This window comes from Camelus ferus, chromosome 33, assembly GCF_009834535.1.
Source record: "Camelus ferus isolate YT-003-E chromosome 33, BCGSAC_Cfer_1.0, whole genome shotgun sequence".
Lineage (NCBI taxonomy): Eukaryota > Metazoa > Chordata > Mammalia > Artiodactyla > Camelidae > Camelus > Camelus ferus.
The window spans coordinates 10224745-10252015 of NC_045728.1; the positions used below are offsets into that span (position 1 = coordinate 10224745).

Consider the following 27271-nt stretch of genomic DNA (forward strand, 5'->3'; position numbering starts at 1 on the left):
TTCATAAAAGGTAATGTTAATTTTAAAGTAAATGAAATAAGTTTTTATAGTCAACAAATCATAAAAATTCAAGTGAAAAAATGGCTAATATATGTTCTTAATTCCACCATAAATTCCCTAATAATTTTCCTTACCTTGATGATCCGATCACCTGTCTGTACTCCAGCCCGCATGGCTGCTCCATCTACAAGAGAAATTAATTTGTAAAATGTAATTCATTTACATTCACTGATATTCTTCTTGAAAGAGAGGCAGTGTAACAAAATGGTTAAAGACGTGGGCTGTAAAGTCAGACAGACTTTGGTCCATTCCTGCCTCTGCCACTCACTAGTTGTATGACCATGGACTGACTTTATTTTTTTTCACTGTAAGCCTCAGTATCATCTGTAAAATGGAGATTAAAAATATCTACCTCAAATTACAGCACCCAACATAAAGGAAGTATTCGATGTATAGTAAAGCAGTATAAGTTATTATTGTCACTTGGGGAAAGGGGCAGATTTTTTGAGCCTACAATCATTTCTTTAATCTGCTTCTACCCAAATACCTCTGGTGCCATGAAGAAATAAAATTCCATGAACTCCTATAAGTGGTGATGCATAAAGTATCATGACCAGGGAGTCATATGATTTTTAAAACAATATAAGAACTGTTTTCTTTCTATAAAGTAGAAAAGAAAATCAACTGGGGGTAAATTCGTGCCCACACCTATAACACTAAATACAGATCTAGCACAACTGGGCCATAAGAACTGTAATGCATGTGACTATTTTATTCTCGGCAACAGACATTATTTAAGCTTTTCTGTTCATGCTCGATTTGCTCCCAAGTGACAAGACTGTTTTAGAAAATGCCTTGCCTTCTTTGACAGACTGTACGAAGACTGGATTGTCTCCACTGACCGTCAGCCCAAATCCATTGTCATCCTTCTGGATGATCACACAACGCTGAACAAGACCTGCACAAGGACCGCAAGGGAAAGAGAGAAGGAAAGAGAAAACAGAGAAAAAGACAATAATTACATATTAGTAATGAACTGTATTCTATCTGGAGAAATACAAGGTAGCACATGAAACCCATACAAATAATAAGAGCCCTAACCCCATAAGCAAAACAAACACAAGAATATAACAAACAGTCAAATATATTGGTTTCTCACAGGAGAGAGAGCATAGACTTGCTCCAAGATTAAAGCAGCTATGGCAGACTGGAAAAGATGAAGTATTAGAGAGGAGACAGTTAAATGGAAAGTCCATTCACATCTATGCAATTTATTTGTAATATAAAATCCTCTCCCACCTCCCTGTGTTTTTGGTGCTTTAATTGTGTTTAAACCGACAATAATCAAACATTTTGAGATGTTAGGCTAGGAGCATCCCAGGGTAAACTCTAGAGAAGCCCAATCTCACTCTCAAGAAAATATACTCAGAAAAACAGACTATATAAAGAAAGGAGGTGCTTACAGAGCACCTGCAGCTCTTCTCCTGAGAGGGAGGGAAAAAAGGAAAAGTCCAAAGGAAAAAAAGACTTCAGCTCATAGAAAAAATGAAAAGAGAAAAAATAGAAAAGATAAGGAACCTGTGAGTTCAACCAATTCTTTCATTTCTTTCATATACTTACCTGATTCCTACAGAGAATTTGTTTTCCTTCTAGTTAAACAGCAAACAAAAATTGTCAAGGCAAGGTAAGAGAAAGACCACAACCAAAGAACAGGGGTGTCCCAGAACAGAACCCCGACTAGTGCCCAGAGCTGTTTTATCACAGGCCACGACCAGATCCTCAATTCTGTATTAGCCAAAGGCTTAATATATACTTTCAGCTTTGCAGAATCTAAGCGTTTCACCAAAAATCAATATATAAAATGTAAAATAACACAAATATAATGGTGATTAGAATATAAAAACTTCTTCAAAATGAAGTTTTTTTGTACAAAGAGCCATGATCTTTTAAATAAGCCTGATGCACAAAATAAAGGATATACTAAAGACTGCATATTAATGAATATATAAGTATATTTCTTGCTATCAGTACAGATGAAAAACTGCAATAACTGGATCCCAGGATGGAAAACATGAACCTCGAACCTTAATTCATAACCCTACACAAAAATTAACTTAGAGCAAATCATGGACCTAAACATAAAAGCTGAAGATTTTCATAAGAAAACACAGGAGAAAATCTTTAAGACCTTAGGACAGGCAGAGAACTTTTAGGATACAAAATGCACTGATCATAGAAGAAAAAACTGGCAAAATGAACTCAAAATTTAAAATATCTGCTCTTCTAATGACACTGATAAGAAAATAAAAAAGCAAGTCACAGACTGGAAGAAAATATTCTCAATACAAATTATCTGATAAAGCACTTGTATTCAGACATACATTTTTTTAAAAAAAAACAAGTCTACAATCTGATGATGGAAGACACATTTTAAAGGGACAAAAGATTTGAATAAACACATCACAAAGGAAAATACACCAACAGCCAATAAATACACGCAAAAGTGGTCAACATCTGCAGTCATCAGGAAAATGCAAATTAAAACTACAATGAGGAACCACTATACACTAACTGGAATGGCTAAAAAGAAAAAGACTGATAATACCAAGTATAGGCAAGGATGTGGAGAAACTGAAACTCTCATACATTGCTGGTGGGAGTGTAAAATAGTACAAACACTTTGGAAAACAATTTCAAAATTTCTTATAAAGGTAAACAAACATTTACATATGACCCAGCAATTTAACTCCCAAGAGAAGTGAAAACTCATGTCCATACAAAGACTGGTACACAAATGTTCACAGCAGTTTTGTTCATAAGAGCCAAAAACTACAAACAACTCAAATGTTGACCAACAGACATGGATAAACAAATGGTGATATATACATTACAATAAAATACTACTTAGCAAGGAAAAAAATAGGAACTACTCACACACTCAACAAACATGAATGAATCACAGAAACATCATGCTAAGGAAAAGAAGGCAGATAGAAAAGAGAGTACATAGTACATGATTCCAACATAGATGAGGCAAAACTAAACTATAGCAACAAAAAGCATATTAGTGGTTGCCTAGCGGCCAGACTGGGAGGAGAGGTAAGAATGATGCAAGGAGACGTGAAAGAACTTTCTTGGGTGATAGAAATGTTCTATATCTTAATTAAAGTGACGGTTACCTAAATGTATTCATTTGTCAAGACTCATTGAACGGTACGCTTAAACTGAGTGCATCTTACTTTACGAAAATTGGACCTCAAAAAGTTAATTTTCAACATTAAAAAACATGTGAGACGTCAATTCTAGAGACGACTAAATACTAAACAGTATTTGAATTCACAAATTTGCCATTCCTTCATAACAGGAAATTGTAATGGGGGCAGAGGAAAGATAACTTACCAGAATTTAATTGTTTTCTTTTGTTTAATGTTCCTTCAAGTAACTAGGAAAAACTCTAAATAGAATAGGTATGAATACATAAAATCAAGGAAAGAGGCATTCTTTATAAATTTCCAGTACATAATAGAATCAATACAAGAATAAGAAAATGGTGTTCCACAGGAATCTTTTAAAATGCATGCCCAGTTTTGGAAACATAAACATTCGATGACCTCCTTTACAGTTACTTGAAATTACAAAATAAGTATTTTGACTTTAGAATTAAAGGATTCTAGTGTTGGTGTTTGCCATGCTAAGCCACTGTCAGTTTTTTGGTTGTTGTTATTTTTTGTTTTGTTTTGCTTTGTTTCTTGCCACCATGCTTCTTAAGCAGATGTTTTTCAGGTCCCCATAGAGAATTGGGTGCTTGTACACACAATGAGGGAGAGGAGCAGTGGGGGCTGAGAGTTTGCTATGTTTGTGTATTTCACTTGAATATAATGTACCTGAAGTATTTAGTTTAATGCCTTACAAATACTACAGGCTCATAAATGTTAGGTATTATTTTTTTTATGATTAGGGGTGGGTTGCCCTTGGATTTTCCTGCTCAGAAATTTATTACTTATCTATCCATGCCATCAATTAAAAAATAGTTTTGTGTTAATGAACTCCTATCATTAATGTAAAACTCCTTAACAGGACCAATCCTCATTTATGTCTTTGTCTAAATTTTGTTTTGTTTTGTTTTAACAGACAAGCAAATTAGTTTTCAATGGGGAAGGAAGAGAGTTGGGAAATTTTACAGAGCAGGACTCATTGTGATAGATAAATTTAGAAGACGAGAGACACCAAGAAGTTCTCAAGAAACAAATCGTCTCCTCTTGTAAACTTTCCCTAAATATCTAGACAGGGTTATGTGCCCACTTCTAGACCCACTGCACCCTCTACTTATCTCAAAGTATCTTTATCATAGTTTCTAGTTCCTTGTTAAAATGATCTGTGCTTGGACCAATTCTCTTTCATTAACTCAGTTAGCATTTTTATTACCAGCTTTCTGAATTCATTATCTGGTAGACTGATTATCTCTGTTTCATTATTTATTTTTTCAAGGATTTTCTCTTACTCTTTCAATTGAGAGTAGTTCCTCTGCCTTTTTATTTTACTTAACTTTCCCTGTCTATATGAATTTAGGTGAAACAGTTATCCACTGTGGTCTGGCGGGGTGTCTTTATACCAGAGCATCCCAGTGTAGACTGTGTGTGCCCAATGTCTTTGGTATGAGGGCTGGATTTGATGTAGATGTCAGTTGCTTCTTTCCTCAGGGTGTGCTGGCCACTATCAATATCAATATTAATAAGGGCTGTAGCTGGTTTAGGGGAAGCTAGAACCTATAAAGGGTGTAAAGCAGGGCTTCCTCCCTGCTCAGTAGCAGTTGCCACCTTGTTAGAGGAAGGGTCTGCTCTCAACTTGCTGGAGCAGAAGCCCTGAGGGTCAGGCTAGAGGTGGCTCTGTTCCCTCCAAGTGTGTGTTTTTCCTTCTCCCCACACTGGGACTTTTGCCCCAAAGGAGGGGAGTGCTGAAGTAGGTGGGGCTCGTGCACTTACAGAGGTCTGATGTGCTGCCTGTGTAAGCATCCGCAATTCCACTCAGATGCAGCCCGAGGGCGAGTCTTTTCCCCTGTTGTGGTCATCCCAGATCTAGTGCAATGTTGTGGCGTGGAGTGGGCAGGGCTGGAGTGTTCGTTTGGCGGGACTGGGGATCACTACATGTTGGCTGTGGGAGTTCAAATGGCTGCATTGCTGTCAGAAGTCTGGGCTGCTTTTGTGCCAGTACCATACTGTTTTGATTACTATCACTTTGTAGTATCGTCTGAAGTCAGGGAGCATGATTCCCCCAGCTTCGTTCTTTTTTTTCAAGATTATTTTGGCTACGTGTGCAGTAAAATTATATCAATTTTATCTAATATAACTGAAAAATGATTTTTAAAAAAGTCTGGCTGCTTCTACAGCACTGTTTGAGTAAGCACCAACAATGGCCACCACCCCCCCACCTGGACCACTTCCCAGGTCCCTGTTCGCTGCTGCATCCCTAGCTTGAGTTTTCCCTAGGTCCTGGCTGCCCAAGATCCAGTGCCACACTGTGGCACAGAGTAAGAGGGGCTAGAGTGTTCACCCAGCTCAGATGGGGGAGAATGATGAGGTGGCAGCTGCTAGGGCAGACCTTCCACTGCCCAGCCTGGTGGAAAGCCAGCACCCATGCACTCCTCACAAGTGGAGTCAAGGCTCCTCCAGCCTTTCTATCTCTCCCTTTGGTTCTCCAAGCAGACAAGGGGAATTGTCTCCACCGCACAGGACCCCAGTACTGGGATGCCCAGTCTGTGGCTCAATCAGCTCATTCCACAGGGTGAGTGTCAGCCTATGCCATCTCCCTTTTCCTCTTAGTTCCCCTCTGGGGGCACAGGTTCCAACTTCATGCTTTTCTTCCTGATTACCTAGGAATCTTTCTTGAAGCCTTGTTTGCAAAGGAGTTTTCTACCTGTTTCCAGTTAGCTTTCCATGAGAATTGCTCCACATGTAGATACATTTTCGATGTGTCTGTGGGTGGAGGTAAGTTCCACATCCTCTTTTACACCATCTTGATCCTCCTTCCCAATGTGGCATTTGAAACCAACGTAAAAAGATTGTTCTTCTTCAAAAGATAATTACCAAGGATTGTATTTTAAAAGTGAAAAAAAATTAAGTCTTTGTAACGCTCTTGAGTCGGGAGGGGAAAAAGTCTTTAAGGTATTCTGAAAAAGGTGAGAAAGTATTCTCAAGTTTCACTAAAATACATTCCTCGAAAAATGCAACAACTACATTGCCAAAGAGGAAATTAGTGAAAATACAGTGTTAAATATGTAAGGCAACAGGCTAAACCTTCCACACTGCATTAACTTAAGGGAAAGCACATCAGTCTTTCTTCACCTTTGATTTTATTACATGAGTAAACTTACTCTAAGTCTCACCTCTTAAGAATTAGCTTTAGGGAAGGGTGTGGAGAAAGACCATGTGCAACCTCATAAAAACAGCTCATTTTTAAACTGCTGCCAAACATACATGTTTTATGAGTGAGACCTCAGATAATCCTTTGATTAAGAAGCTTCTTGATTCTAAATGCACAATGCTGCCAGCAAGAGGAGTCTGAAGTTCCAAGTATGCCGATTTCATTCTTTTAGACTACAAACAGCAGTAAGTATCTTTTCCAAGTTACATTTTCTTCCACCTTAACATTTTTCAAAAGAAAAGAAAAATCCAATTAAGCGGAATCAACATTTTAGTCCATCAATTCTCTTTACTAAAATACTTCATCCCACTCTCAACAACCACTCATTCAAATTCACTTAATGAGGGACTCCAGTGTGTCAGGCATTATGGGAGATGTAAAGATGAATATAAACACAAATAACTAGATATAAAGCAGGATGTCAAAGTTTAGACAACAAAAGTGGCTGAGTAACCCTAGGAAAGCCCTGTGAAGAAGGCAGTATTTGAACTTGGCCTTGAAGGAGGGGGAGGAGACTAATGGGGAGCTTCAGGAGATAACAACAGGAATGCCATGAGCCTAGAAAGAACACTGAACCACTACAAGCTTTTGCACAGCAAAGGAAACCATAAGTAAGACAAAAAGAACCTATGCAATGGGAGAAAATATTTGCAAAAGGTGAGACTGAGAAGGACTTAATTTCCAGAATATATAAACAGTTCATATAATAATAAAAAAAAAACAAGCCAATCCAAAAATGGGCAGAAGATCTAAATAAGTAATTCTCCAATGAAGACATACAAATTGTCAGCAAGCACATGAAAAAAATGCTCAATATCGCTAATTATCAGAGAAATGCAAATCAAAACTACAATGAGGTATCACCTCACACCAGTCAGAATGGCCATCATTCAAAAGTCCACAAACAATAAATGCTGGAGAGGGTGTGGAGAAAGGGGAGCCTTCCTACACTGTTGGTAGGAATGTAGTTTGGTGCAGCTGTTATGGAAAACAGTATGCAGATTCTTCAAAAAATTATAAATAGGTTTACCATATGACCCAGCAATTCCACTCCGGGCCATATATTCGGAGGAAACTCTAATTCAAAAAGGTACATACACCCCAATGTTTACAGCAGCACTATTTACAATAGTCAAGACATGGAAGCTACCTAAAAGTCCACTGACAGATGACTGGATAAAGAAGTTGTGGTATATTTATACAATGGAATACTACTCAGCCATAAAAAATAAAATAATGCCACTTGCTGCAACAGGATGGATATGAAGATCGTCATTCTAACTGAAGTAAGCCAGAAAGAGAAAAAAAATACCATATGATATCACTTATATGTGGAATCTAAAAAAAAGACAAATGACCATAAATACAAAACAGAAACAGACTCACAGACATAGAAAACAAACTTATGGTTACCAGGGGAGGAATGAAGTGGGAAGGGATAAATAGGGAGTTTGAGATTTGCAGATATTAACTAATATATAAAAACAGATAAACAAGTTTCTACTGTAGAGCACTGGGAATTATATTCAATATCTTGTAGTAACTTATAATGAAAAAGAATATGAAAACAAATATATGTATGTATACATATGTATGACTGAAACATTATGCTGTACACCAGAAATTGACACAACACTGTAAACTGACTATACTTAAAAAAAAAAAAAAAAAAGAATACCAAGCCATCTTTGGGAAATGAAAATGTGGAGGAGAGTCAGAATGATGAATTGGAGACAAATCATGATATATCTTAAAAACTATTCTACTTTCCTAACAAGTGAATGACCAAATCCTTACTTTAGAAATATTAATCTGACAGAATACAATAGGATGGAGAAAAGGAAGTGAATCAATGTGCAATCAAAGTGAAAGTAAGTTATGAGTCTATTAAAATGTCCAATGACATGATGAAGAACTGAACAAAGCAGTGGAGATGGAACTAAGAGTAAGAGATAAAAAATAATGTGATGGTAGAATCAATGAGATCTGGCAAACAGTTGATGACAGAGGACAAGGGAAAGGGAGAAGTCAAAGATAAATTTAAGAAAATAAGACTAAGTAAATGGAAGAACAACAGTGCTGTAAAAAGAATCCAGGAAATCAAGGAGAAGGATTGATGTCTAGTCATAGTTAACAATGATAAATTCCAGACTGGTCATTTGAATTTGATATCTAGAGTGAAAGTATTCAGCAAACAGTTAAAAATATAAGACTGGAAATAGGGAGAGAGACCAGGGACAGAAATTTGGGTCATGCCTACCTTTATAAGAAGGAAAAAGCACTCAAGTACAGAAAAGACAAAACAATTACAAAGGAAAATGAAACAGGTTGATATAATATTATAGAAACCAAAGAAAGGGCATCAGCATTGCCTAATGGTTCAGAGGGAAGGTGAGAATGGAGAAAAAGTTCATAGATGTTCAAGTTGGATATTATGACTCACCTTCCAGATAGTATATGTTCAGAAGTCAGATTTTAAGTGATAAAGAAGTGAATGACTTGTGAGGACACAAAAGGTTCATGTTGTAGAATGCTCTTTGCAAGGTTGAAGAAAAAAACAGAGAGAATAATAACTTGGTGGGAGTGAAAATGAAACCAAGAACGTTTCTTTTTTACAGATATGAGAAGCTTGAATAAGAAAAAAAAATGAATTAAAAAAATTCACTCTGAAGTATCCAAACCATGATATTTCAACTACTAACAATTCACTTCTGTTATAGACTGAATGTCTGTGTCACTCCTCCCCGCTAAAATTCATATGTTGGGCCCTAATGCCTAATGTGACAGTGTTTGGAGACAAGGTCTTTGCAGGGAGGTGGGGCAGGGGAGGAATTAGGGTTAGATGAGGTCATGGGAGTGAGGCCCCCATGATGGGATTAGTATCCTTACGAAACACCAGAGAGCTTGTTCTCTCTCCCCTGCACTACACATGCCTGCACTAAGGGAAAGACCGTGTGAGCACAAAGCAAGAAGGTGGCCGCCTTTAAGCCAGGAGAAGAGCTCTCACCAGCACCCAACCAACGCTGGCAGCCGGATCTCATACCTCTAGCCTCCAAAACTATGAGAAAATAAATTTCTGTTGTTTAAGCCCAATTTCTGGTATTTTGTTATAGCAGCCCCAGCACACCAAGACAATATGAAAAAGACATGGCTTATTTTCTTGTACCTAATACCATCAGCTAAATTCTCTTCATGAAACCAAGACAGAAGTTAGGAAGTTGTAATCTAACTCAAAATCCCCTTGGTAAATCTCTCATAGTCCTCAACCCTCCACAAAATTTCTCCATTAAAATATTAATAAGGAAAAAGAGAAAATTAAGTATCATTAAAATTGCAGATCAGAAAATTTATCTGTACATGGTCAACAGACTCCAAAAGGTACAGAGGGGAAAATAAGAGGAAAAGGAACAAATACTGACCTACTGCGTTGGGCAGAAACTTAATAAAAGAGGTGAATACAAAACAAACATTTGGTTTCCTTTTAAAATGAGCAAAGTAAATCTATCTCCCAAAATGGATTTTTAAAATGGCTGCGAAAGTTTAAAATAAATAATTTGTAATTGAATGACTATCATTTGTGTTAAGTATCTAGCTAACAAATTTTACCCCAAGAGAAGACAACGTATAATCTCAAAACTCAGAAGTGGGCTTGTTAAGAGACTCTACACTAAAATCATGTTACCAGTTACTATGATTCTACTCAGTCATATTCCAGTATTTCCAAGCTTTCCTTCACTCTCCAGAGATTCCTCTTCATCCATGCTAACTGCACACAGTCTGAAGAAGTCTATTCGTACAGATGATAAAATATTTGTAACGTCAAAGAGATTTAAATTAACGTGCTAACTTCGTTCTGATCAACTCATCTCTCTCTAAAGTGCTTTTTGAGAACTCATGGCTCAGTTCCTTCCAAAAAAGGTATTTCAAGGGTTCTCAAGAAACAAACACAGAGAAGCTATACCTTACCTCCCCATAACCACTTAAAAATGTTTCTATTACTATCAAGCCAATGGTGTATCTAAACTAGTGTTAATATTCCTATTACTGGTAAGAAAAATATTAGTATAATATTTCCAGTCATAGATTCTTAAATTGTTAGTCTCATACAAAGCAAACGCTAAGCTTTTACATACATAACACAGATCTTGAAAAATGGTGGGGGAGATGAAATTACAACCTTGCAAAGGTTATTAGAAAAGAATGGAGCTACAAAGATAGTTTTCACATTCCCAAGGAGAGAATAAACCATAGGAAGCTCTTTATAATAGAACAGAAGGACAGAGTCTCAAGAAATTCTGAAGTTATTCCTTACTTATGAGGAGCCAAATACTTTGGAGGGAGGAGAAAGCATGAACTTGACATGCCCACATGGCATGCTGTAAACATTTCCTATTGAATTACTGTAAAACGTTCAACTACATAGAAAAAGCACTGATTTCATAAACCCACGCAAAGAACTGTATGTATCTCACACAGGTTATTAACTGATTTTATAACCAAACACTGAGGCTTCATAAAACTAAACAGTACCTGATATTATGGGTTCAAGTGTCAGGAGACATAAATTATAAAATATCTTAAAAGGGAGGAGGGGCATTTTCAGATTTTTTTTTTCTTTTCATGTATATATATCAAGCTAGGAAAGAGCTACACCTGGGAAACTTCCACTTGCTAGACTTTTGGCTCCATTAGAGAAGACCCGGTTTTCCTTTGAGGCCAAATTTGGAAACTTCTTTAAAAGAAATAACTTTATAAATTAGTCTTTCAGAGATTATTTTTAAAGTCTTGGTTGCAGGTAGGGCTTCTCCTATTCACTTTTCTCAAAAAACTAATTAGATGCCAAAACAAGAAAAGAGGCCAGGTAAAAAGTATGCAAAGGAAAAGGAAAAATATGTCCAAACTTTACAAACATGGTTTATATCATCTTCAGAAGACAGGACACAGTCTGGAAATATTAGTGTTTCAATCATCAGTTGCAAAACTTGATCATTCAGGTTAAACCTGCTGTTAGTGAAGATTATTTTTAATGCTGCCGTTTTGAAATTTTCGCTTTCAGAATAAGCTTTGGGGAAACTTACAAAAGGCAGAGACAAATTCTTCAAGCTACAAAAATAAAATACTTAAGTTATTCTTGCTGTTGTAGATAAACTATATAAGAACAGCATTTCCAGCTGTTGAGGCAATTAAAAATAAAGAAACAAATAAAAAATAAAACAAAAATTCCAAAGAAATGCTAACATACCTAAACTATACCATTACTACACTTAGAGAAAAATACTGATAGGATTGATGAAATTCTACATGATCCAAACTCTGCAAATAGGACACGGGAAGAAAATGCCAAGAATTCAAAGCTTATCCATGTTATTTGGAGAAACTTGACCCAAATATATTTGAGATAATCACTTTCCTAACATAAAAAAGATGAAAGAGGAGATGGGTAATGTGCCTGTTCTTACTCTACAATGTTAGTTTCTAGCAACCTTAAGCTTCCACATCACAGCCAAATTAAAATCCCAGGTTCCCTTTCCCTGCAGTAGATCATGCCATGCAGAGCAGATACAAGGAAGACTGCAGTTATTAAAAAAAGAAAAAAAAAAAAAAAAACAGCATGAAGCAAGCTCCAAAGGTGCAAGGCTGAATTGGCTACGTTAGCTTACCATATATCTCGGATCTACTCTCCTCTGAACTAGACTTTGTCTTCTTGGAGGAGCTATCTGCACAGGAGTGGGAGAAAAGGAGAGAGATATAGAAAATATGGAGACCAATGTAAGGGGAAAAATTCATGGGGGAAAAAAGAATGAATCATGATCAAGTTAAATCGTGCAAACACAAAGTATGAACCTCACAGGTGATAGCACTTAGAACAGTCATGAACAGCATAGGTAATGACATATTTTAGATTTACTGAAGAAAAGACAGTGCAATATAAATATGTTCCAACAAAACAACACATGAAAAGTCTACAAAATATATCATTTCACAATTGTAGAGATGACAAAAGGACTAAAAGCTGAAATAATCTCATTAGGAAGCACTGAATACTACTTTGCTAAATCTTTAGTCTTTGGAGATGGGCCCATCACAGATGAAGAATACAGAATAAGTCAATCTAACAAGACTATAATGCTTCTATGAATACAGGGCAGAAACTCGTGACCCTAGTTGTCAAGACAGTAACTAATCATTTAAATGAAAGCCTCTGAGTGCCATAACACCAACACTAGGTGTCAGAAACAAAGAATTATTTCTTAATGGAGATCGAGAAGTTACATATTACATACTCCCACCACCAAAACCTCCTAAATTGATGATTGGGATTTCATTTTTAACCTACCACCCAAGATGCAGATAATTTAGTAGCTATTCACTTCCCATTCTTCCCTTCCTAGATAGTACTTACAATATTTCTTCAAAATAAATTAGCAGTTTATACTAAATGTATGAAATATCTTAATTAGATACAAATATAAATATACTCTATTAAAAATTAAAAATTTTATTTCTAAGTGAAAATATCTAAAAATAGATACATTATATTTATGTATCTGAGACCTTAGCATTTACTTATCTTGTGTCATAGGAACACACAGCTGAATAAAATAGTATGTGTACAAAGAACAAGTATCAAATGACAAAAGCAAAATTATCAAGCAACTGTTATAAATTAGAAACTGAGTGACTTTACAAGGAGAAAACAAAAGCCTTTATATTACAAGAGGTTCAAGCTATAAAATTAAGAACATAAACAGTCAAAAGTCTGCTAGCATGAAAACTCTAGGAAAGATCAACATCACTGAGGTTGAAAGACAGCTCTTTGAGTTTAGAATACTTTTTGACTGAAGAAAAAGGGATTTCTATTAATTTGCTTACTCTAAAATGAAATGATCATTAATTTACTTTATTTAATATTACAGTTTATCATGTTCATATGTGAATTTTTAAATGACTACAGAAATTTGTAGCTGTTATAACCTTGATTTTATAAACATACTACTGTTCATACCTGGGATTTATCTTACTAGTAAATCCTTGGTCTGACCAAACTCTCCAATTATGATATAATAACTATTTCTATTACCATCATTATTTTTAAATATAATATAATCTACAATGATGCTTCTATGGTGGAACTGATGGTGTCGAAAGTTAAAAAATGTTTGTATTCCTCCTGAATGCAAAGGTTTTATATTTCGTAACTGAAGAGGAACGAGTCTTAAACAGATCAAACGCAGGTAGCTTCTCCTAGGTGTTTCAGGTAGTTAGTTACGAAGCTTAAGGTTTCTCATTCTGAATTTCACTACTCTGAATATTCTTTGAAAGAACAGTGTTTTTACCTGTGGGATCAAAATCATGTGATGCACTGCGTTCAACTTTCTGCTTCTTATCTGTTGGTGACTCTCGGTTCAAAATACTTCCATGCCTAAATTAAATAAAAGCAATTAAATTTTTACTACAAGAAAATTATTTGAATAAAAACTTTAAAAAACTTTAAAATCCCAAGTGTGTCTTATACAGAGAAACCAAGAAGTCAGTTTACCTTACACAGTCTCATAAACCTCTTTATATTTTTTCATGAAGTTTTAAAATTCAGTCTTCGCTATTTACATGGTAATAAAAAGCGCTTAAAAATAATGACTACTGTTTAGTAAAAAGTCTATTTTATTCTTAGAAATAACTGCTTAAATTCTTTTAGTGGTTTTTTTCACAGGTTAATCACTATTATTTCCATTTAACAGAAAAGAAAACAGTACCTAAAAGTAATTAAACATATTACCCAACCCTATGTATATAGTATGGTCAGGTAAAAAATCACTGGGTAAATAAAATACAGCATGGATGAGAACATTAAAAAAAAAAACCTTAGGCAAGCCTCACTTAATGCCTGCCTATGGTTCTTGACACAGAAATCTCTGCAAGGCCTGGGTGACACTAGAATTATTATTTTTCCTATAGCCTACTCAATTACACTGATCAGATAATGGCTGGGTAGCAAATAAGACCACTACTATAACACATACACTACTTATTAACTAAAATGCCAAGATTAACATTGGTATTCTGCACTATGCCATCACTACAAATGATAAAAATACTCTCATAATTAGGAATGACACACTACCTACCTTTTAAATAATATTTATGACAATCAAGATGGGAGAGTGAAGAGATGTTGAAGAACAAGTACTGAGGAAGAGGCACTTAATCCCGGGAAATGAATAAATATGGAAATATGGATACAAGCACAGACATATTTGGACATTTTGGACTTTTCCCTTTACTGTCTTAGGGTAATTAAGACTGATCTATTTTGCCAAAGTTCATTAACTAAATTAAAGGCAGTTACAGTTGCCCATATGATAAAACACGTCAAAAACTGGCAATCCATTTATACTTCCCAAGCTACTCACAACTGAAAACAGTCACAATAGATTTTAAAATTAAATCTCTTCATAGGGAGTAACCTTAAGTATCAATTTGAACAAACTTTTAAAATGCTTATATTAAAAACATTGAAAATGTTATCAAAATAATGTTGTCTTCCAGAAAAAATATGCAACACCTGTTATATTTTAAATTTGTAAAGCATTTTGAAATTTTAAACTACGTAAATCCATGTTTTCAAAACCACAAAAATGCACCATAATTTCAAAGGAATGCTTCTAGGTAAAATTTAACCCAAACACATGAAGTGTAACTGAACAACTTACCTTATAGGTTTTTTGAGGGGAAACCTAAAACAAAGAAAAAACAAAAGAAAAGATGTAGTTACTTCACTTGTAAGACTGTTATTAAATTTATTCATTCTACAACCAGAATAAGGGATTTAAATCTTAAGCGTTCTTAAAGCAAGATTCAACAAACAGGTGGAACTGGATACTATTTGTAGTATCTTAACTACTTTGTTAAAGCTCAAATTGCAGGTGCATTTACCATCGGCTGTCCCTGAGTACGGGTTCTCTTTTTAAAAATCTGAAAAATAATAGCAATAGCTACATCTATTGAGGGCTTAGTAGATGCTAAGCACTATTCTAAACTGTTCACATGTATTATCTCATTTAACCCTAAAAAATAACTATGAAGATATTATTTCCATTTTACAGATTTTTTAAAAAACTGAAGCAAAGAGAAATATTTTACCATTAAAATATTATATTTAGTTTCCGTAGCAAGAAAAGTTCCTTCCTGCTCATCACGTCTCTCTATCCAAAATACCTCAGTGCTGACTACAGCTCTATTGGTCTGTGTCTACGCTTTGGTCATGATCAAATCATGGTCCTCAATTATTTATGTTTAGGTTTAACAACAGAAATCTAGAAAAAATTACCAGTGCAGTACGATCAGTTATTAAAAATGTTCCAAAAGTAGAAAACAAAGGGTACTCTTTTCTTTTTTTCAGTTCTGTAAGCTAAAAGAACTAAAATTTTTCCTCCTGGTTGTCTCTTTTTTAAAGAAATATTACTGGCGGCTTCTTGATAAGAGTTTGATTCTATATGTAAATGCTAACCTAAGTCTAAAAGAGTGTTTTCAAATTTCTTCCCATTGCTCTTCTCATTTCTGTCCTTTTTGGAAATTATCTCAACCTATATTTTATGTAAAGATTACACAGTCTAGGTAATAAGAACAGGGCTTATTAAGAATATCAGTAAAATTGATTTTTTAAAAAAGACTATTAGCAAGGATAGTAAGAAAGAAACATAAAACAATAATACCTGAATGACTATTTTATTTGGCATGGAGTAGTTTAGTTAAAAACAAACAAACAAACCCTTAGTCTAAAGTATAAGTTGAATTACAATTCCCTTTAACTCCTATATAAGTCAAAATTGAGTCAAAGAAAAAAACCAAGAATCTAAAAACTTCCCTAGTAAGTAATAGGACATTAACTTATAAACAAGTTAGGGGTAACAATGAAAGGGGGGTTCTGGGAGAATCGAGAGGACATTGCTCTAGAGCATATAGTGATTACAAAAGATTACCAAATCTTCAGAAATAAGAGTTCCTAAGCAGTCCACCCTTACTTGTTGGGGGACGTGGGAAGGAATGGGATTTAAATTTAAAGATGAACATAAAAGTTGGCAGAAAAGAATTCCCAACCTGCAGTTAGCAACCTTAGCCACTTGGCCTGACAGCCAATATAAAAACTCCTACCCCAAAACAATGCTGCTTGCGTCAGGAACTGCATCATCCAGAGAGATGTTGGTAAAGAATCCAGGAAGTTCCCAGACTACTGATTGTAAACCAGTTTCCTGAGCTATTTTCTCATCCAAGAGAATGGAAAAGGAGAGGAAAGAAGATGACAAAGATGGAATGAGAAGATGAAGAACAAGGACCACCCTACAGTACAACTGGCTTATCATAACTGACTTACTACATTCATAAAGTACAAAGAACTTTTATCAAAAAACCTTTAAATCGCAGCACTTTTTCTCGAATCAATAAATTCCATGTTAAAGTACATGGTAAAACAAACAAATATATATGTATATCTGTATGTGCAGTTGCATATGTATGTAATAATGCCAACAATGGCTATTTCATTTTTCCTTCTACTTCAGCTAAGAAAAATCACCAAGAGAAGAATCTCATAGTTTTATAAAATCCCTACCACCTGCTGGATATTGAGATGCAGATGTAATCAGCTAACAGGAAATAAAGTTAGAACCCCACAGAAAAACCTGGGGCTAGAATTGTAGATTTGAATCACCAACCTATTGATGGCCACTGAAATGTAAAGAGAAACACCAAGTGTCAAACCCTGGGGAAAAGAAAACAAGCTTCTGAACAACTGGGAATGGTTATGACAGCCAAGGAAGGAGATTAAGAAGATAAATCAGAAACCTGGTAACCAATGAAGAGATAATACCATCGACTGCTACAGAAAGGCAGGTCTAAAGGCTAAGAAGAGGACATATTCTAAGCAACAGAGTAACCCAACACAGATTGATGAAACAATTCTAGTGCACAAAATCCTCTATTTTCAAGTCCCTGTCCATTGTGTTGTCCAATCATAAAATTGTGAAAATCTTTCGTTAGATATTTACAAAGAACAGCTGTATTTGAATGCTGACATAATGTTACATGTGCCTAATTTATCAAACATGCCTGGCTTTTGAAAATATCATACTGATGATTTGAACATTTTAGACAACAATGAACATGTTTGGGTGCATGTATATGTGTGTATATGTATTTTTCTAGATATAAGACAAAGTCAAAGCACCAATATGAAAAACCATAATAACTAAAGGAAAAGGTTATTAGAAATTTGAGCCATTCGGATAAGGTGACTAGATGCTCTTATTTTTGATGACCTATACTAAGCATACTTGTATGCCAAAAATTCTAACCAAGGGCCTTAAATGTCATATCACATTCATTCACTTGACTCAGGATGCCTTTTTCTTGTTAATTCTGAGCTGTAATATTAAAACAATAGCATAAAATACCTAGGAATAAATCTAAGCAAGGAGGTGAAAGACTTATACATGGAGAACTATAAAACATTGATTAAGGAAATTATAGGAGACTTAAAAAATGGAATGATACCCCACGCTTCTGGATTGGAAGAATCAATATTGTTAAAATGGTCACACTGCCCAAGGCAATCTACAGATTTAACGCAATCCCTATCAAATTACCCAGGACATATTTCACAGAACTGGAACAAATTATAATAAAATTTATATGGAACCACAAAAGACCTAGAATTGCCAAAGCATTACTGAAGGAAAAGAAAGAGGCTGGAGGAAACCCCCTACCCCCAGACGTCATACAATACTATAGAGCTACAATAATAAAATAGCATGGTATTGGTACAAAAACAGACATATGGACCAAAGGAACAGAATAGAGAGCCCAGAAATGAACCCACAAACTTTTGGTCAACTAATCTTCGACGAAGGAGGCAAGAACTTACAATGGAATAAAGACCGTCTCTTCAGCAAGTGGTGTTGGGAAAACTGGACAGCAGAATGTAAATCAATGAAGCTAGAACACTCCCTTACGCCATACACAAAAATAAACTTAAAATGGATCAAAGACTTAAGCATAAGACAAGATACAATAAACCTCCTAGAAGAAAACATAGGCAAAACATTATCTGACATACATCTTAAAATTGTTCTCCTAGGACAGTCTACCCAAGAAATAGAAATAAAAGCAAGAATAAACAAATGGGACCTAATGCAACTTACACGCTTCTGCACAGCAAAGGAAACCATAAACAAAACAAAATGACAACCTACAGAATGGGAGAAAATTTTTGCAAAAGATGAAACTGACAAAGGCTTGATCTCCAGAATATATAAGCAGCTCATATGACTTAATAAGAAAAAACAACCCTATCCAAAAACAGGCAGAAGACCTAAACAAGCAATTCTCCAAGGAAGAAATACAAATGATCAATAGGCACATGAAAAAATGTTCAATATCACTAATTATCAGAGAAATGCAAATCAAAACTATGATAAGGTATCATCTCACACCAATCAGAATGGCCATCACTCAAAAGTCCACAGATGACAAATGCTGGAGAGGCTGTGGAGAAAAGGGAACCCTCCTACACTGCTGGTAGGAATGCAGTTTGGTACAACCACTGTGGAAAACAGTATGGAGATTCCTCAAAAGACTAGGAATAGACTTACCATATGTCCCAGTAATCCCGCTCCTGGGCATATATCCAGAAGGAATCCTACTTCAAAATGACACCTGCACCCCAATGTTCATGGCAGCACTATTTACAATAGCCAAGACATGGAAGCAACCTAAATGTCCATCAACAGAGGACTGGATAAACAAGATGTGGTATATTTATACAACGGAATACTATTCAGCCATAAAAATGACAACATAATGCCATTTGCAGCAACAAGGATGTCCCTGGAGAATGTCATTCTAAGTGAAGTAAGCCAGAAAAAGAAAGAAAAATACCATATAAGATCGCTCATATGTGGAAGGAAGGAAGGAAGGAAGGAAGGAAGGAAGGAAGGAAGGAAGGAAGGAAGGAAAAGACAAATGAACATAAATACAAAACAGAAACAGACTCAGACATAGAACACAAACTTGTGGTTGCCAGTGGGGAGGAGGGTGGGAAGGGACAGACTGGGAGTTCGAAATTTGTAGATACTGACAGGCATATGTACAATAGATAAACAAGATTATACTGTATAGCACAGGGAAATATATACAAGATCTTGTGGTAGCTCACAGTGAAAAGGAATGCAACAATGAATACATGTATGTTCATGTATAACTGAAAAATTGTGCTCTACACTGGAAATTGACACAACATTGTAAACTGACTATAACTCAATAAAATATATATATATGTTCATATATATAAAACACTAATAGCAATATATAGAGGCCTCCCCCAATATTTAATTTTTATTTTCATACTCTTCCCAATATGTTATCACACTGTAGAGGGAAATGTGACTTGGTAATTAGATAACTTTAACCTAATAAATAATGTATATTGGAGTAAAACTTCCATTTTTAGCCAGGTTAAACTATTCTACAATATATACACACACATGATTTTATAATTGTTTTTAAGATTTTAAAACTTAGGACTTTAAAGATTGTTAAATAAAACTTCTGGATTACAAAGAAAAATTACATAGGAATGCCAAAGTTTTATGCTATCACATATTTATTTATAATAGTCTACTAGAAATTATATTTTCCTTTTTATTGATTTTGGTGAGAAAAAAGCTAACCTTTTGATACTACTCCAGTGAGAAGTATTCTGAAAGAAGAAACAGAGATGTCACACTCAAGCCTTAATTCCTACCCTCTAATCTCCAAGATTTTAGATTCTTTTCCCCCTGGGTTTAGTTATGATGAAGAATTTGGGAGTTGGGATGGTTCTTAATAAGGGATGACTGAAATGAAGGGGAGGAAGTTGACGAAATTTTACTTACATTGGATAGTGATCAAGCTTTTATTAGCAGCCAAACAATGTTAACTACTAAATTTAGAATTCTCAAAAATTCCATTGTAGATACATGCTGATTTCAGTGATGTGAAAATGCAGAGGAAAAATCACTCTAGTGAGGAGTTACTAGACAAAGAACTCTGCAAAATAAATAACAATGAAGATAATTCCAAGGCTCAACCCTCATAAAATAATAATAAACATCAGTGCAAAAATAAACTCCTCCAATATTGTGTAGTCAATGAAAATTACACGGGAGCTCAGGGCCTTCAGTTCAGGGACTCCTCAGTAAAAAACATAACTAGGTTCATATTCTAGTTTCACCATTAAAAGGTGCTTGAACTTAGACAAGTTGCTTAACCTCTCTAAGAATCATCTGTAAAATAGTAATAATACTAGTACCTACCTCACAAGTTTGTTCTGAGGATCAAATTAGAAAATGAGAAGCATTCAGTGAGAAGCACTGCCTAGCACACAGTAACCACTTAATTATTATTAGCTATAAGGAAGAACAAAAATAAAATGTGAACTCTGGTGGCATGACTTCGAATTCAGTAGAAAAGAAAAATAAACTTAAAGACTAACAATATTCAAATATGTTTTTAAGTCAGTAAAATCCACAGAAATGCATAATTCAAAGCCAGTGATGAAACCAAAGGCTTAACTTGCCAAGTCACATTATATAAAATTAACATCAATACTCAAGTTAACAAGCTTCCCAGATGCTACAGTAAGAAAAAAGATCAGGTTACAACCAAAACTTTTAATTTTCCTGGCAAGTAAGGTCAGTGATTTTTTTGTGTGTGAAATTATGTTGACCATACCTGCCACTTAGCAAAAAAAAGTCCATTATTTCCTCATCTCCTTTAAAATATCAAGAATGATTACGGCATTCTGCGTCCTGGATGTTAATCAGGTTTTTCAAATTATTTAAATAACCTGAAGCATAGTACTTAATTTTGAAATTACTTTAATATGAATATAAACCAGCTAGCTCAAGTTTTATATCATTTTTCCCAAAATGACAATCTTTAGATCTCTGGACAGGAAGATTCATAGAACCTAAGGTAGTAAATGACCACTACCTCTCCCCTCCTACCAAAAAAACACCAGTCATAAATCCTTTCACCACCTATAATTTATAACTGGTATAGCTTAGAGTCACTAAAAGAAGTAAAAATTTTGGAAGTAGCCAAAAATTAAAAAAAAAAGAGTCTGAACATTATTTTCCATTGTACTTATATTATTAGCATGTAGATCCAAAGCATGTAAAGTTGTTAGCAGAGCTGGCAATAAAATATTAATTATATCAGAAGGGCTCTAAAGCAGAAGCTATAGCTGACAGGATGACTCATGGAGAATTCTTCATGGTGTTATTAGTTTTAAACCTCTGGACCTTGCAATTCAAACCACAGAATGACAAGGACCAACGAGTTCAGTTCTGTGTAAAATCCAAAAATGATTCACTAGAATGTAATGTCAAATCTCAAATTAGCTTCTTAAACATGGTTTAGTATACTGTCACTTTTACTGAAGAACTCAAACACAGGACAGACCCTAAGTAAATGTCTCTTATTTCCTGGACATACTTTGACAAATCAAATAGTAAATTCTAAATTATTTTAATTCCCTCTGCCAGAGCTATTATAAATTAGATATTGGTTGTTTCTGAACTGGGAAAAGTAATTCACAATAAAAATAACAGCTTGTTGAAGACTTTCATTTCCTTATTAACAATCTGGAACATGATCAGTTTTCTGAGTATTTCCTGTAAGGTTTCCATATAAATTTACTTTGAGATCATGAGTATCATTAACTTACACAGTGTCTTTTTAGACTTCAAACTATTCACTCCAAAAACTAAGTAAAGGAAACTGTCAGAAAAAACTCTGAGACCTTCAAACTACTTAAGTATCCTCATCCCATTCAACACCATTCAAATCATCAAATCTATACTTATAGAAGAGATATTTCTATCATTAAACAAATACAAGCAAGAAACTGGACTTTACAGAATAATCTCATGGTTATTTAAAAAATCTCATGATTTATTAAATAGGGACAATGTATGATTTTCATTACATAGGGATTTAAATCTTAACTTTGTTTCACAATTCTCTATTTCAGGATACATTTGTGAAAATAAAAATACAAGAGAGAAAAAAAGTCCTCTTACTCTGGGATGGGTATGTTTCCCAATAAAATTTTACATAAAATCCATTGAGATTAAATGTTCAAATGTTGTAAATTGAAGTGACAATTGTGCAAAATTTGTTAAGACCAGCTTCTTTCTGCAAATTTGCCGAAAGATACAATCATGCTTCTGAAAAAGTTGAAAGTTACTAGCTTTTTACCTTTCGCATTGAGGTGCCATTGAGATAAGCTCCAGCATTAATCTGAGCTTGACAATTAGTAAAATGTAAATTAAATATAAAATATGTCAAATAACATTTTGCTTTCTATTATATAAAAAAGTTCTACTCAAAATTTAAATTACTATATATTACTTAAAATAGCATTCAGTAGCAAGGAATTCTAATTAAATAAGAAAACAAATTGTAACGGATTTGTATTAAATGCTCCTAAACATTTCTTACCAAGTGTCAACACAAGTATAGGAATAGGATTCTTTTATTACTAAAATCTTGAGGAAAGGAAAAACAACCAAAACTACACTAACTCTCCAATCACAGAGGATTATTCATGATCTCCGCTTACCTTGAGATGTTGGTACTTGGTGTGCTCTCATTCTACAAAGAAGGCTACTCACTGCTATATCTATACTTAACCAAAGTTATTTTGACAAGGACTCCCTCCCAATCACAGTACAAGAAAATACAGGGAATCAGAAAAGTACAAACTTAGTTCCCACATACTCTAAAGATGTTCACAATTTCCTTCAACTAACCAACATAGGTCTGTTTCTTTTGAGGAAATAAAAACCTCATACACTTTCCAGGAAGAACTCTAAGGGAATAAGAACACATTCTTTGTTTCTTACTTACAGTTTTTAAAAACTATATAAGAAAGGCATTGTGGGTAAGTATTTTGATTACATATCTTTATATTTAAGTCACATTCCTTACCTGGTGAAATATTTCTATAAACAATTAAAATTTAAGAGGTTATATGAACATAAAATACGGTCAAGTCTACTAAAAAAAACTGATCATAGCCAATATCATCACAATTAGATTTTCTATATAACACACCTTCCATATCCATTAAGTGTTTTATTTTCTTTTGAGGAAATTATTTTTCTTTGAAAATACTTTCACTGGCTATGTATACAGTGAATGCTCTAATGAAAACTTTGGTTTTAAACTAGAGAGATTTCTCGTCACAAAGGCTTTGTTTCTGGCTGAAATATTAATAATTCCTCAATTCCTCTTAACTATCCGCTTAGTTTACCATAAAATCACACTTTCTGCTGCCAAATCTAAGTACCCCAAACTTTCAAACTCCCACAAAGGAAAAAAAAAAGGACTTCTAATTTTGTGGAGCAAAGGAGTAATATCAGTTATATGCATGCCATTTCACTTTCTTCTTTTACCGGAAAAAAGGAGAATAAGAATTACCTCCATTCTTAGTCACCCAAAAAAAAAAAGAATTTTTGACAAGAGACAAAAAGTGTGATATAAGCAACATTTTTATTAATGAAGTAAAAAAAAACATAGTGAAAGACAGTACACTCCTGAGAATTGGGAGCAGGCCAATCCAAGAGAGAAAAAATGGCGCCACTCCCTCCTTCCTCCTGTTTTCATATCCTGGTTTTGTGATTGACTGGTTGATTAACTGATTGACTGATTGACAATTCAAGTTCCCCGAGCTCTAGTTGACTGACAGCTAAGGTTCCCTGTGCTCTGGTTAATTGACAGCTCAGGTTCCTTGTATTCTGGATTGTTCCTTTCCCCTTCCTCTCCCCCTGCCCAGTGCTCATTTCTATCTAAACTACGTAACACCTCTACAAGAGTTTCCCTTCACCCCAAACCAAGGAATTAGAGCTGGGGTGTACTCTTACCAAATAACAATGGCTCACCACAGCATTTAATTTGGAAAGGTGGAGGGAAAGGGTACTTTAATTATTTTGACATTCCTCTTACATCATCCCAGAATTGAGAATCATTGCTTTACAAAGTTCAGTTCATTCTGAATTCTCTGACATTCAATTTTTCCCCTTAGATGCTAAAAATGTGACATCCTAACATACTGAACACATAAGACTACTGACATTACACATTTCTAAATAAATCTATTCTACTAATATTATTTTTTTCAACATTTTCAAGATAATTCCTCTCTCAAGGGATTGAGGAATGAGATTGTTATCTTTCCCAAAATGTAAAGTTTCCAATTAAGCAATGGTTCTCTACTTTTTAATATGAAATAGTATCTTTTATTCTCAAGGAAACACATGTATACAATTTAAAAATTAAAAAGACAAACAAATAAAAATTACCATAATCTCAATACCCAACATTTTAATGAGTATATTTATTCCAACTTTTCTCAGGATATAGATTACTGTATTTATATACAGTGTAAACACAGTGCATAACAGTTCTTTTTATAAAACTTAAAACATGGTAGACATTGGTAAGTTTTTTAACTTAAAGAAGATATCAACATAATTTTACATCATTGAAGTTTTCACTACAGCACTGATTTTAAACTGTGCTGCATAAAATCCAGGGGTTCAAAAGTTCAGAGGACAAAAATGAGTAGATGGAGGCTCTGGGTTCCCCACACATCAGAGCTGTATTATTTATTTATTTTATATGTCAAACTTACAGGTGAGATAAAGATTTGAAGACCAGGGCTCTAAATAATTCTTGAGAGCTGCAAAGTGCTCTGTGATATGGGCTATTGAACTAATTTAATCAATTCCCTTTTGGAACTATTTAGGTTAGGTCCAGTTTTTCAGTATAATACACAATGTTGTAACAAAATATCCTTGTAGCTCAAGTTTTGCACTCCCTCTTGATTTCTTCCTTAAGATGAATCTATCTACAGTAAGGAATCCATGTGGGAGTTTGGACTAGAAGTAAAGAGGAGTTTATGTATCCACCAGGTAAGCAGAAAAGAGAGGCTACAGCAGTCCCCTAGCTTAACTGCATGAACTCATTTCGAACCCTTATAAAAACACACAGAAGCAAGGAGCTAGAGGAGCCGTTTTAATTAGAGATTTTGTAAGACAAAGGGTCAAGGTAACATAACTTTGGTGCCCAAGTGCCAAAGTGTGGCACAAAACAGGTAAAAGAGACTATTACTGTTAAAAGTAAAAACAGACAAAGCAGGGATCCACATAATAGCAGTTAGAGATATATTATCCACAAATTGAATAAATGCCAAAAAGCTACAACAAACTCACATTTTCAAATGAGTTTGTATTTATTAATTACATCATCATCATTACATTTGAAAAAAAAAAGTAAGCATAGATGTGGAAGATGACTTATTTACACCATATGGGAACTCTACTAAGCACATAAAGAAACTGTCGCCTGTTCCTGCGTTGAACATGAAAACAACCCCTAAACTGGGAACATTATACTTGTTATGTGTTGAACTCTGCCCTCCAAAAAGATACACTGAAGTTCTAATCCCTGGTACCTGTGAATATGATCTCATTTGGAAATAGTCTTTGCATGCATTTTTGGTGTCATATCTAAGAAACTGTTGCCTAACACAAAGTCACAAAGATTTTCTTCTAAAAGCTTAATAATTTTCAATTTGACTTTTAGGTCTGTTACATATTTTGCAATAATTTTTGTACATGGCAAGAGATATGGATAAAGAAGTAAATAAAGAAATTTCTTTGCATTTGAATATCCCATTGTTGCAACATCATTTGTTGAAAACACCATCCTTTCTCTATTGAATTGCCTTTACACTTTGGCTGAAAATCAGTTGTACATAAATATGTAGTCCTATTTCTGTAACATCACAGAGGTGAAATGGTCTCCTCATCACATATCAGGGGCATACAGTATCGACTTATCATCAGTAATACTAACCTTAGTCATTTGGTTAAGACAGCATTTGCCAGACTTTTCCCTATACAGTTCCTTTATTTCCCTTTTCACACTCTATTCCTTAGAAGCAAGTAACCAAATCCAACCCACACTAGGAGTTGGGAATATTAAGCTCCATCTCCTAGGAGAGAATTTACGTAAACTATTTGGAATTTTTCCCATAAGGAAAATTTGTGTCTTCTCCTCTACTTATTTATGCAGTCATTTCTATCACTATGAACTCATGTGTATTTATTTTATACTTTGAGTTCTAATCCAATACTACATTATTTATTTTCTTGCTTAAATTATTCCAGCTTAAGCCACTTGAGAGTTCCTTCGGGTTGGCACCTACATCCTTTTGACATGCCCCCATCCTTTTGTTTTTTGAGCACTTCTTGTCTCTGGCACTGCAAAGTGCTCTAGGCTCATCTTCCCTACTCCAGCTCTAGAATCAACCATTTCTCCAAGAGCCATTTTATTGGAGGCTGGTATTTAGCAACCTAGATCTGGGTGCTAGGTATGCTTGCTGCCACTGGAGTGTCACCACTTCCTGGCTCTTTAAGCAGAAAGAGCTAAGAAATGCAAGTGTATATACTAAAAGATGTATGTACATACGTCTATAATTGTTTCTGTTTCTGTCCATCTGCATACTTATTAGGCTAAACATGAGTTCATACTGATGTTTCTGATTCTAATCCAGAACCACAGGGTTCATTCATCTACCCTCTTCGCTTAACTTCTCTGACAGTGAGAAATCCAGCTCACATCTATATATGTGTGTATATATACACATATACATGCAAACACACATATATATATATAAATATACATGTCTGGTTTATATGTTCATATATATATATATATATATATATATATATATATATTTTTACAT

The 27271-nt window shown here is 34.7% G+C and overlaps 1 protein-coding gene across 3 annotated transcripts in view; it reads right to left on the reverse strand.

Moving 5' to 3' along the window:
• ARHGEF12 (Rho guanine nucleotide exchange factor 12) overlaps nucleotides 1–27271 on the reverse strand; it is a 125080-nt gene that overhangs the window by 54766 nt on the left and 43043 nt on the right. For 2 of the 3 annotated variants that reach the window (XM_014551117.2, XM_014551119.2), the window contains exons 2-6: nucleotides 15132–15155; nucleotides 13758–13843; nucleotides 12081–12137; nucleotides 860–958; nucleotides 135–184 (exon numbers count right to left, since the gene is read on the reverse strand). In XM_014551117.2, coding sequence (XP_014406603.1) covers nucleotides 135–184; nucleotides 860–958; nucleotides 12081–12137; nucleotides 13758–13843; nucleotides 15132–15155 — 316 coding nt within the window. The remainder of the gene's footprint in view (nucleotides 1–134; nucleotides 185–859; nucleotides 959–12080; nucleotides 12138–13757; nucleotides 13844–15131; nucleotides 15156–27271) is intronic. The other variant, XM_014551118.2, reaches the window with a different exon arrangement.